Source organism: Aquila chrysaetos, chromosome 11 (assembly GCF_900496995.4).
Source record: "Aquila chrysaetos chrysaetos chromosome 11, bAquChr1.4, whole genome shotgun sequence".
NCBI lineage: Eukaryota > Metazoa > Chordata > Aves > Accipitriformes > Accipitridae > Aquila > Aquila chrysaetos.
Window position 1 is genome coordinate 38,854,070 of NC_044014.1, and position 12,133 is coordinate 38,866,202.

The 12,133-nt window shown below is 47.3% G+C and overlaps 1 protein-coding gene across 9 annotated transcripts in view; it reads left to right on the forward strand.

The window, feature by feature from the left end:
- Positions 1-12,133, forward strand: part of ASCC1 (activating signal cointegrator 1 complex subunit 1) — a 41,468-nt gene that overhangs the window by 7,656 nt on the left and 21,679 nt on the right. For all 9 annotated transcript variants that reach the window (XR_005933506.1, XM_041127161.1, XM_041127159.1 and 6 more), the window contains 2 exons: positions 5,692-5,828; positions 8,058-8,177. Coding sequence is in view for 8 of the 9 variants with exons in the window: in XM_041127161.1 (XP_040983095.1) it covers positions 5,692-5,828; positions 8,058-8,177 (257 nt within the window). In the remaining variant the exon portion in view is untranslated. The remainder of the gene's footprint in view (positions 1-5,691; positions 5,829-8,057; positions 8,178-12,133) is intronic.

Here is a 12,133-nt window from a genome sequence, read left to right on the forward strand (position 1 = left end):
CCCTTCCACCTGGGCTTATGGCTGTTAAAGTCCTTTCACTTGATCTCCCTCGAGGTCTGGCCCTGCTCTGCTTGAAGCCTTGGCATCCTGGACTCCGCTTATCTGATCCTTCTTCTCCCTCTAGCTGTCTGCCAGCAGGTCCTTTGGATCTCTTTTGTCCCTCTCCATGGACAGCAAACCCAGACCTGCCTGCTGTACAGGGCAGTAACCTCGGTGTCATCCCATATATCTTGCTGGGTTCTGGCTTCCAGGCTGCCTCAGTGTCAGGCGAATCCTTTCAGTGTCACATCTCTAAGATGTGGCCTCTTTTATTCACCTTTGCGGCTAATGCTGTCGTTCATGCTCTCATCCTGTGTCTTTAATCCTGCAACAACACACTGGCCTTACACAGGACTAGCTCTTCTCCTTGCAGAGCACTCGTTTTTCCTGCCTGCTGGTTTGGTTGCATCTCTGCAGCCCTCCATTGGCCCAGCCTCGGCTGGTGATCTTACTTGCTCTCCAGACCCCTCGTGATGTGTCTCTGCCACATTGTTTGTCTCTTGCTCACTCTTAAGTATCGGTTTGCATCCCTGGGTAGGCAGGGAGGTCTGCCATCCTCTTAGAAACATGTTCATAAATTTACCTTGGTGCTTTCCCCAGTGTTGTCAGTCTCATTCCAAAGGAGCTGGCTGGGAACATTGGCAAACCTTCATGTGCTCCTTGCCCTAGAAAGCTGCAGAAACCCAAGCTTTGTCAGAGGAGTGCTGAGGCCACTTCTGACCAGGCTAGTCATGTTAATTTTTCCTACTCTTGCTTGACCTTCTCTCTCTCCTGCAGTTTTTGTTCTGTGTCTGGACAGCACTGAGTCCTGTAAGGCTCTGCTTCATGGTCAGGGACCCTGCAGCACAGGTGTGCATGTAGACATTTCAGCCTAACAGCTACTTCTGGCTTTTAGTAACCTCAGACTTGAACTGTACTCAGAACCAGCACCGAGGCCTGAATCCTCCTAATACCAGTAATAGCAATATCTCCGAGAGAGTGCGGCACTCAAGACATGGCGTGCCTTTTGCTGCTGCCGCGTCATCAAGGTGCTTTTGGGGAATCTTCCAAAACGGTGGCAGCTGAAGCTGCCCTATGTCAGGACACATCTATATGGGTGGAGGCAGAAGGTCTGGGGCTGTAGTTCCTGCTCTCCATGCTGCGTGGCCACAAGGTGCCCTGGCCTGAAAGCTGCGGGGTTGTGTTAGCACTGCTTGGTGTCCTGTGCCTCTCAGGAGGGCCTGAAATGTTCCTGTTACTGCTTACATCAGCTCTAGAGTTTCCATTTTTAGTTTGAAATATAGAATTCGGTCAGTAGCAGGTATTTGGGGGTTTGCATATGTATAGCCTAGGAATATATGGTGCTTTATTTTTCTGCCCTTCCTACTGGTATTAGGAAAAGGGTTTCCAGATATATTGCTGACTGTTAGTTCAAGGAATATATTGCAGCCCCGTATGTCTCTCAATCACTCTACCAGCCGGTAATGCCACTCTAATACCACTTTATCTCACAGCAGGGTCTGGTAGAAAGCACATCAGTAATGAAAAACAGTAATTCAAAACTGTGCCTCACAGAGCAATAAAAGAGCTTATAGATTTGTCCAAAGCAACAGGATTTCTCAGGATACTTGGAGAAATCTGAATAGGTTTCAGTGACAGAAGTGGTGCGCTTCTCTTCCTGGTGCAATTTGCTGGTGCGAAACATTGCAGAATTAGGTAAACTCCAGGCTTTGAATGAAGCTCGGTAATAACGGTAAGGAAGGGAAAGGACCAGGTGTGTGTATGTGAGGATTTCTTCTGGCCATTGAGCATTTGTGAGGGACTCTATTTCTCTCAGAAGCAGTTACCATGACAACCATTCATTTATATTTTATAGCATAGGGTTATGTTGGTGGGTATATGCTTTCTAACTTTTTTTTGTGTGTGTGTCTTTAAGACCTTTTATAAGATGAACCTTGTGTTGAAATATGGAACACTTCAGGTGTCATTCACACTGTTGTATGGTCAGGGCTGCCAGGCAATGAAGCAGGGCTGAGGGGAGGCTCTTCTGAGGCTAATTTAATATAAATACGGGGAGGTGGCTCACCTGGACAGGCTCATTACTGATGTGGTGCAGTGGGAAGTCGAGATGACTGGATGACCTTGGAATTCTCCTCGCACAGTCATGTAAGTGTCAGAGTGAGGAGGACTGAAACGTCTGTCTGAGTATGCAGGTGGAAAAGGGAAGAGATTTTGCAGTAATATTGCCGTGAAAAATCACAGTTGGGTCTTTCAGAGCTGTGCAAGCACAGCATTTGCAGTCTTAACAGGCTGCAGATGTAGCATGGAAAAGAAATATGATTGCTGTAATATATGGCAACCTGTAAATATCAAACATTGCTAATGAGATATTATATCTCAGAGTGGAAGGGACAGAAAATGGGAGGGGTTTATCAGGCTGCAGCTCTTCAGTCACTTCTGAGGAAATGCTGTTTTTCTGGCTCGCTCCTTTGTTTGTGGATCAGAGTGGGAGAGGGCATATAGCTGGCATGCAGTATCCTGCTATTAAGAAAAAAACCAAAACCATAAAGCTGTCTGCAAACATTGGAAGCTCTTAAGACAGTAGAGAGAATGCAGCCAGGGAGGAAGAGCTAAGGAGTTTGATCCTTTGCCTTGTCATGTAGAAGGCCTGAAGTGTGTTGTGGTCTATGGTTTCCCTACCACAGGGCCTTAGATTTGGAGGAACAACATGCTTGGGCTTTGCAAAGAGAGGTGGAGACTCCAGATAAAACCCTTTCTGCGTTCCTTCTAAAGGAGAAGAGCAAAGGTGGAAGTCTAAGTAGCAGGAGGGAGAAGAAAAATGAATTTTTAAGGCTGAGTGGAAATGAGTTGGTTTTTTTGTCATGACAGGGCAGTTGGCAGGGAGAGGCATAAGCTGGAATGGACAGTCATCACATAAGGATGGTGCATAAAGGGGATATTCTTCCTGCCTCTCGGTACAGAACCCAAGTTTGAACAGTACATTTTTAGAGAGATGATAGAGTCTGTTTTATGTGTTTGTGTCTGCCAGCAAGTTCTTGCAAATACGCTGCTTTCAGATTCCCCTGTAGAATATGGGGATTCCCTGCTGTGACACCTTGCCTTCCCTAATTTGGTGCTCTGCTTTCATTAGGGCTGGAAGCCGCCACTTGCCACAAGCCACTGTGACTTGTGCTATGAAGGAGTGCCCACCTTCCACTGCATGGGGGAGGAAACTGGTGAAAGAGGAGCTTGTCGCCGAGAGGCACTCAGAGAGCATGGCTTAGATCCCGGTGGATCTCTCTGCCCATCTCTGATGCTGAATCTCACTCCTCACTCCTGCTTTTATGGTTGTAGGTTACCTTGAGAATGTTTCTTAGGTATTTGGAAGATGTCCATAAAGTCCCAAAATCACAGTGTTGACAGGATCACTTCTCTTGGGCTTGTTCTCCCTGGAGGAGGAGGTTTTTTTTTCCTTACCAGTAGTTATGAACACATATTTCTAGGCACTGCGTTGCTGTTGTCTGGCCCCGCTGGTCAGTTTGCAGAGGCCTGATACCACTGGACAGGACAGCTTCATGTGAGGCGACACAGCGGTCGCTGATAGCATATCATAATCTGGGATTAGAATAAGTGGGTTCAACCTTTTTTGCATCTTGGTGAGCAGCATCCAGCCATGAAGGGCTGCTAAGATGCCAGCAGAAATGTTGCCTGTTCCAAGGAGAGCTACCTCTGACGTAGCATCTATTTTATGCGTGGGAGAAGTGGGATCTGCTGGCCTGTGAAAGAGTAGGGGTGTAAGCAGGGTTTTTAGGAGCTGTCTGAAATACTAGGGAGTAAACCAGGAAGATTATCTAGGTCTTGGCCTGCTCACTGTGCACTGCCCTTGCCTGCTAATCTCCCCAGCAGTGGTAGCATGGCTTGTGGAGGTGACGTGCCATCACTTTGTCAGCTATCAGCCCACACTCAGGTGTTGGAAAGCTCAGGGGAAAATGGTGCTTTTGGGGCAGGTTGATGTTTACAGTACAAATAGTGCTGGGGCAGAAAATGAGGGTAGGGCTTTTGCTTTCTGACCTGTGAACTACTTTCTCATTACTGTACATCATCTGTGCACACTGTGGGAGTGACTGGTTGTCCATGGCAAGGATAAATGGAACTTTCTCTCAGTTTCTGTTACCCGAGCTATTGTTTTGTGATAGGCCAAATATTCTCTGGCTACGGATACCGTTGGAGAAAAATGGCTGGTGGAGAGATGTCATGTCCTGTCATGCATGTTAATAGCAGGATGAATTCAAGGAAGCCACAAGGCTTTTACCGCAGCGAGGGGAAGGTGGGGAGAAGTAAGATGGAGCCCTCCCTCTTTCCTTTGCTCCTGATGTGCCAGACATAGTCCGTGCTTGTTTCAGGCTGCTGCACAGCACTGAGGTTTGCAACGTGCTTTGCCGCTACTAGCATGGTACAATTTGGGGTTTCAATTAGCAGTAAAGTAATTAGCAGCGGTGGAAGGTACCTACATGCTCTCTTTTTTCTGGGGACAACCACGCTTTGCCAGCCTGCAGCTGCTGGAGCAAGCCCCAGGCCTCCATGTTGCAGGCTGGCTCATCTCTAGTCCAGCCCATAAGCACCACTGTAAAGAAGAGTATGGATGTTGTCATTAGACATGAAAAATGCTGAGTGAGATGTGGGGCATTAAACTCTGACGGGCTGAGATACTGCAGTGTTTAAACATCTGAAAGGTTTTATTTCAAACTCTGAAGCACAGCTAGAAACTTCAAAGCTGTCATTCTCAGTCAGTGAACTTTATTCAGAGAAAGGCTTTAGTGGCCTGGCAAGTTGGCTGCTTCTGGAGTTAAAAGTGGAGGTTACTTAATGTGCTGATGGGAAATGGCCACTAAGTGGAAATAATTGTTTTAATATGGGTGTGTTAACCGTCCTCGAGGTATTTTTATAAATATCCTAGAACAAAAGAGCGTGTTTTTTAAAGCTGAATGTAACCACTGCTCCACCTGGGAACAGTTCTTCCCCAGCAACAACACGTAGCTCTTCTTATAAAGGGAATTTAAACTTAATTCATCTCGGCAAACTATAGGGCACATGGGAACAAGAAAAATGTAATTATCAGAGCTGGTATTAGCTGTGCTTGTGTTGTGAGGTGCAACCTGTGTTTAGACAGGATTTAGAGACGATTTAGAGCTTGTCACTACAGCTGGTTGCAGCTTTATTGCACAAAAAATGGACTTAACTCAAGTTTTAAATCTGTGCTGACTTGTGTTGAGTTCATTGCTGATGGCAGCTGCCACTTTGACAGCTGTGGAAGTCTCTCAAAATCCTGTACGAGTGAGTGCTGCTGGTCCTGGGTCCTGAGTTAGAGCCTGTCGTAACGAGCTTCCAGGCTGCCATTCAGCAGCACTGATGAAAAGGCAGGCAGGGAGTGTGTGTGCGGTGGGGGGCTGCACCTCGCCTGTCAGGCTGAGCTCGCTTGCTTGCAAAGCCTGTGAAATTTTGTTTCTCATTTCAACTTTGAGTCACTACCAACCTGACCAGTGATGCAGAGATAAAAGGTTCCGTGCCAGTGGCTTGGTACCTGTTGTCTGTAGTAATTATCCCTCTGATGGAGGGGGGTGTGGGTGTGGGTGAGGTAAGACACCTGTATATGATTGATTGACTGATTTGTAGGATCATGGGGTCAGCAGCAGCCTGTTCCAGAACCCTGCAAAGCTTCACCTGACTCTTGGGACGCTGGTACTTCTGAATGAGCAAGAGATCCAGAAAGCGTGTGACCTCCTACAGCAATGCAAAGAGGACTTCGTGGAGTAAGTGATAAAAATGGGATGTCATCACCAAGGATATGAGTGGGGGGAAAAGCAGCAAGCTGTCTTTGACCAGGGACAGCGAAGAAAAAAGCAGCTCAATAGTCTATCTCAACTCTAGAAATTTAGAAAAAGGCTGAAACGTTTCAAGTGGGAGCAGAAGAAATCACCCAGTGGTCACGAAGAGTCTTACAGCATCTTGCAGCTCAGCTCAAACCCTCAGCATTCCCTGAGAACCTGCTCTACTCATTTCTTTTTCTCACATGCGTCCCCATTGTTTTTGCGTGAGCAATTTTTGCTGTTGTCCGCTGCCTGCTGCAGAGGGAGGGACGAGCTCCATTACCTTCGCACATTGCCTGCAGTAGGCTCTGGCACGCTGCTTCCCTCCTGCCTCAGAGCAGATGCTGAGGTGTCCTTGACACGCATTTCTTGATGCGGGGAGCTGTGTGCAGGGAAGCCAGCATGAGCCGTGTGAGTAATCAGTCTGAAGCGTTCAGTGCTGCTCCAGGACCGGGGCTTTCTCACTGCCTGTTAACACTTGAGCTGCAGATGTTAGGGCTTTAACTGTAAATGTGGTTGAATGACACTGTAATTAGCTTATCTCTGGTCAGCTTAGAAATTGGAGATGGCCTGAGGGATTGGTTTATTTATTTATTTCTGCAAAGCCTTTGCACATAGAGCACAGATCCTTCATATTTATTTATTTATTTATTGCCTTGGTGCATGGAGAATTAGCCATGCTGTGCCAGCTAATATCTGTGGGAATTAATGCATGGCCAAAATTCATACCTCTGCCTTTAAAATGACAGCGCCAGTTGTTCAGCTGTTGAACAGAAATGCAAGTGCGTTTCCAGGGGGAGGCTCTGCCCACAGTATTTGGAAAGTGCCAGCTTCCTCATAAGTGGATTGAACTGAGGCAGAGAAAATCTTTACTCTCTATTTCCTTTAGTGGAGGGGGAATCAACACTTGAATGTAACCTTTAGGTTATTTCCCCTGCCACACCCAAATCAATATACTTCGAAAATTAATTTAGGCTCCCTTCCACTCACATAAACTTTCATTAGTGTTCATTCACTTTTCTAAATGCAGGTAGTGCCATGTGAAGGGTAGATGTGCCCTTTTTGACCCTTTTTAGAACATGTGGCCTTTAGCACTCTCGGTGTGATGTGCGTGACAGTACACTTGTGCTGTTTTCCTCCCAGTAAACGTACTGGAAGGGGAAATCGCGCTCTCCTTATTCCACCTGGGAAGCTTTGCTGAGAATCTCAAAGGCGGTCTGTCAGGCAAGCTGAACAGAAGTGAGCAAGGTTAGACCAAAGTCACGCTCACATTGTTAACTCGTGTTTATTACTTCTGCCTGCCCAGACACTCCCTGTACTTTCCACGAGACCTCGGCGTTAAATGAGACAACGGCACTTACTCACAGGGAGCTTTCGCTGCGGTGCCCTGCCTCCCTGTGATGTTCTGGTGGCAAAGGCAAGGAGGCGGCGTGTTTGGAAGCAGATACGCTTCACAGTGTGTTTGCAGGTGTGGGAGTGCATATTACATCCTGCACACATTTTTGGTTTCGCCTTCCTGCAGGAGTAGCTGGAGCTGATTTTAAAACAGCTCTATTTACTTCCAGCATTTGTAAGTGGATGTTGAAGTGTACTTAAAACTGCATTCTGTATCGAGTACTTTTCCCAGCAAAAATCAACGAGCTGGAGACTTTGTGTCACGATCGCTCTCTTCACAGTGAAGGCAGGAGCTTCTTTGGAATGAGAACTTGTACCATTTTACTGCTGATGGGTTTTCTGAGATGTAAATGGAGATCTTCGTGTTGAGATGGCCTGTGAACACTGACAAGTTGACTTAATGTGTCTAAAACACTGAACGTATGAGTTTAAATGTTTTTACAGTATTTCTTGAGATGATGAGACAATAGTAGCTGTAGCCTTTTGAGCTTTAGAAATTAGGGAGCCTTTTTTGTGTTTGGGTTTTTTCAATGCAAACAACCTGAAAGATACGGGAAAGAAAAGATCTCAGTGGAGTTCACTGCCCCATATGGTCTGTATAGCATTTAAGTCCCACTTAACCACAAAGTTGTGTTTAACTGTAGCAAAAAATGTATTTTATGTCATTCCCTTAGTAAAACCAAATATTTAGTGTGTGCATGAGGAGTACTATGTGTTGCATTTCAAAAGCAGGTGTCTTGTTTCACTTTTTAACATAAGGGATTTCTTGCATTTTAGCCAAATTGCTGGAGGCAAGCCCCTGACCGTGGAGGTGGCAGGAGTGGAGTACATGAACGATGACCCTGCCATGACGGACGTCCTCTACGCCAAAGTCCACATGAAGGATGGCTCTGACAGGTGAGCTCTCCATGCTCCTTTCTTTCATTCCTCCTTGATGTGCTGCGGCAGCAGTAGCAGTGTGCCAGAGAAACCCTGTGCCGTCTGAAGCTATTGGGTACTGCTAGCAGTCCTTGGGTCAGCAGTCAGGAAGATGAAGTCATTCTTGCCTCCTAAACCGGTTAAGGCAGTGATGTGTTTGCTCTTTAAATCAGTCACTGGTGGTGCGGCTGAAAGATGTCATTTGTTTCTGTAGCAGTCTGTCAGATTGAATAATGGTGTCGTGGCTCGTGTGGTGATAAGATGGCCAAGGAGATACTCCTGAGATGACTTAGAAGGCAGGACAACTTGGCCTCTGCTGTCTAGTTCTCAACCTGCAATCCAGATTAATCTAGACAGCCTGGCATATTCTGCAGCACTTAATTACTCTTAAGACCCAGTTACACCAGAAGGTCCTCAGAAAAGCATGACTTGATTACAGAGTCCGTTTTTGTGTCTGTGAGCAGCCCGGAACAGGCGCTGGGTGTGAAATCTCGAAGCCTGATTGGTGTCAGTGGATGTGTTTATGCTGTTCACCACTGTGGCTGATGGCTTTAGCTCTACAAACAGTGCTGCCCGGGATGTGGCCGTGTCTGGTCAACCTTCCTCTGTCTCGTTTTTGACAAGTACGTCACCAATGGCAGCACCATCTTTTCTCTTAGTGCTTTCTGGAAGACTAGGGAAACGTAAGAGCTGTTGTATTCCATGCTGCCAGTTGTGAGATGGGTGTGGAAGGGGGTAGGGGAGTAGCCAAAAGAGCTTTAGCCTTCTCTCCCTGAGCCTTAGCCTTCTCTTTTTCTGGCAGTGCTGCCATTTTGTGTCTGTTCCTGTTGCTAGAGGACAGCAGGAGCTAGCAGGGGAGCATGAAGCAGTGCAGCTGGAGGAGGGAGGCTGTAAGCAGGGACTGGCTCAGGGAAGAAAGGACATGTTCTGGCATCTCCTTTCCCTGAGGGCTGAGGAGACAAGGCGCGGGGCGGGGGGGACCTGCTTAAAACCGCACTTTGGAGGCTGTGTTGAAGTAAGAGATCGGAAGTGGGATAAGGAAATGGGTGGGAAAATGAAAATGTAAGAATTGCTGGGAGGCAGCAGGAATTGAAATCTTTTCCTCTTCTTGGCTCTTCCACTTTGAAGTCTGTTCTACCCTGAAAGAAGTGAGATTAAAACAAACGGGGCGGGTAGAGAACCAGGACAAGCTAGAGATCAGCCAGGAGGCAGAAGAGAAGGGCAGGGAGAAACAAGGCAGAAGCCCTCAGAAAGACGAGATGGAGGCAGACACTGGATGACCCAAATGCCCTTCGGTGGGTTTGTTATGGAAAGCGTCTGAAGTGTCAGCTCTCAGAGCTGAGGTATGGGCCTCTTTTCTCCTGAGTCACCCCAAGCTCTGGATCATCTCTGAGGTGCAGTGCTTGCGAGTCTGCTTGCATCTGAAAATAAGTCTGTGACCTGAGGAGCTGGTAGGAAAATCCTGTAGAGCGTAAGTAGGGCCTAAAGTGGACAGTGATGTCTGCCTGTGTCTGGGGACAGCTTGAATTGTTCGTACTAGTACTGTGGTCTGCTTCAGATACCAGCCGTATCCATTTTGCTGAGAAGCCACTTAGCCGTAATGCTAGCAGAAAATGCTGATGTGCATTAGGGGTGGCAGAGCTGCTTTTGGCAGGGGAGAGAAATGAGTTCTTCAAATCCACCTTGCCTTGAAACTGAAAATGACCCGTACCTGCCCCCCTAAGAAAGGGCTGATATCTCCTCTGTCCTTCACAGAGATCTGTTAGCTGAGGTTTTGACCAAACCCAGATCTTGTGCTTTGCATGGCACCTGGAGGCTGCCAGACTTCTCTTCTGCAACACCTTTTTTGCTTTTTGCATAGCAGCGTGCTCAGAAAGGGCCAAGTGATTTTAAGTTTTTATCCTTGGCCCAGGCTGGTCCTGCCCTCACCTGCAAATTAATTCATCTGGCACTTCTCCCCGAATATAGTTCCTAAAATGCTAGTGAGCATCCAGAAAACATTTATCTTCGCAGAGGGGAAAGAAGATATCTTTGTGTTGATGGAGAGCAGTGAATGCTTCTTTTGCTTCCTTTGAGATTCCAGCAGACACAGTGTTGGACAAACAGTGATTATAAAGAGGGGACAAGTGATGTTCCCTCCAGAAAACTCTGCTTCGTTTTCTCGTCTGCTAGATGAATCGTTGCTGAGCAGCTCCATGCACCTCTTGCCTGCTAAAACATGCTGTGCTTTGCTCAGGGAAATGGGGAAGGCAGGTAGAAAACAGAGTTTCTCAGCTGCAAGGCCAATACTAGAGGAGAGCGGCAGCCACGTGGCTTGCTGTGCTGGATCAGACTGCTGCAGCCCGCATTTAAGAGAGGTGTGTGCCTTCCTGTCTCATGCAAGACGTCTTGCTAGCTCTGTGTAGTTCCTGGCATAGCTGAGGGGTGGAGTTCCTTCCTGGTCTTTGGATGATCTTGATCAGCTTAAGCTATAAAGCAGGAGATTTGATTTACCCTGAGTTAGCTTGCATAACTGCAGACAGAATTGGGGGTTGGCAAGCCCTTCTGCACATATAATGGCTCAGACTGAGAGAGGGATCATGCTCTGATGCCTCCCACATGGAAAATAATTTTCATTATAATTCATTCTAATTTGTTTTATTTCCTTGATTAACTTTATAACGTAATAAAACACCATTTTCACTTGAACTATTCTCTGTTAATTTGTTTTAGTATTGTCTGTAATGATATTCATTTAATCTTTGTCATTGCTAATTCTAAAAATCACTGAAGTAAAGCCAGAAAGTGGTAGAAAACCATGACAATTGGTAGTTTGAGAGTCTTGAAATCGTCACATGGGGGCTGGCAGCCCGTGAGGGGCAGTACAAAACCAGCGGTGGGGTAGGAGCTGGCATCTGGAGCGTGGCAGCCCCAGGCTCTGGGGGCCAGCCTCAGAGAGGCCACACTCTGCCTCTCCCACTGCAGCAGAGCCACCAAAGTGGTGGCACCTGGTGGAGCAGAGAGCTGTCTCGGACACCTTGGACACGGTGAGAGAAGCCCAAATTCTTCTGCACAGAGTAATACCCTCTTGCCTTGTTTTCAGGGACAGGAAGCTCTTGTTCTAGCACATCCTTGCTGCTTTTGGTAAGGCTAGGGCACTGCAGAAATTTTGTGGGGGCAGCAGCAGCCTTGAAGTTCCTTCAGGTCTTTAGACGTAGGATATGTGAGCACATTGCTCTGATCAGCTGTCTGGTCCTGCTGCCTGTCCTAGGACAAGTCTGCCTGCAGATCCTGGCAGCCACGGCCGTTTTCATCAAGGCCAGACAAAAAGGTGGCAGTAAGTCCTTTGATTCTGCTTGCTCACTAGCTCCGAAGCTGGAGCACTCACCAGGATGTGCTGTCTGGGTTTGTGCCCTCTGTCACCACGGTCTGGGCTCACGGTCTGGGCTCTCCCAGAAATTAAGCCCCCCGACTGGGTTGCTTATTTGGGACAGAGAGGGTCTGAGCTCCAGCCCGGTGCACTGTACAGATCACGGTCCCTGAGCAGAGTAGGTCCTCCAACAGTCAAGGTGCCTAAGTCCCCTGGGGGTCTGCAGATTTTAGCATTTGTAAGGAGAGTCACATTGTGTTCCCTGGCAGTAGAAAGATGCATCCTTCAAGTCCCAATAACATCTGTCACTGTGAACAGGCTCTCTGCTATGCTAAATCTGCCCTTCTTCATGGAATATTTTCAGCAGAAGTGATCACCGGGGAAGCTTTGCAAAACAGCCAGAACTTTTTCCATTAGAACTGAATCCTGATGGCTCTGTTCACTTTCCATCAGAGACTAGCTCCCTTTCCTCATGTGCATGCAGAGACTTCATTTCACACATGCTGCCCTCCCTGGCTGAAAACCAAAAGCTGACGATGCAGGAGTTTCTCCTTGGTTTGCATGGCTCTTTTCTTTCTCTTTTTGC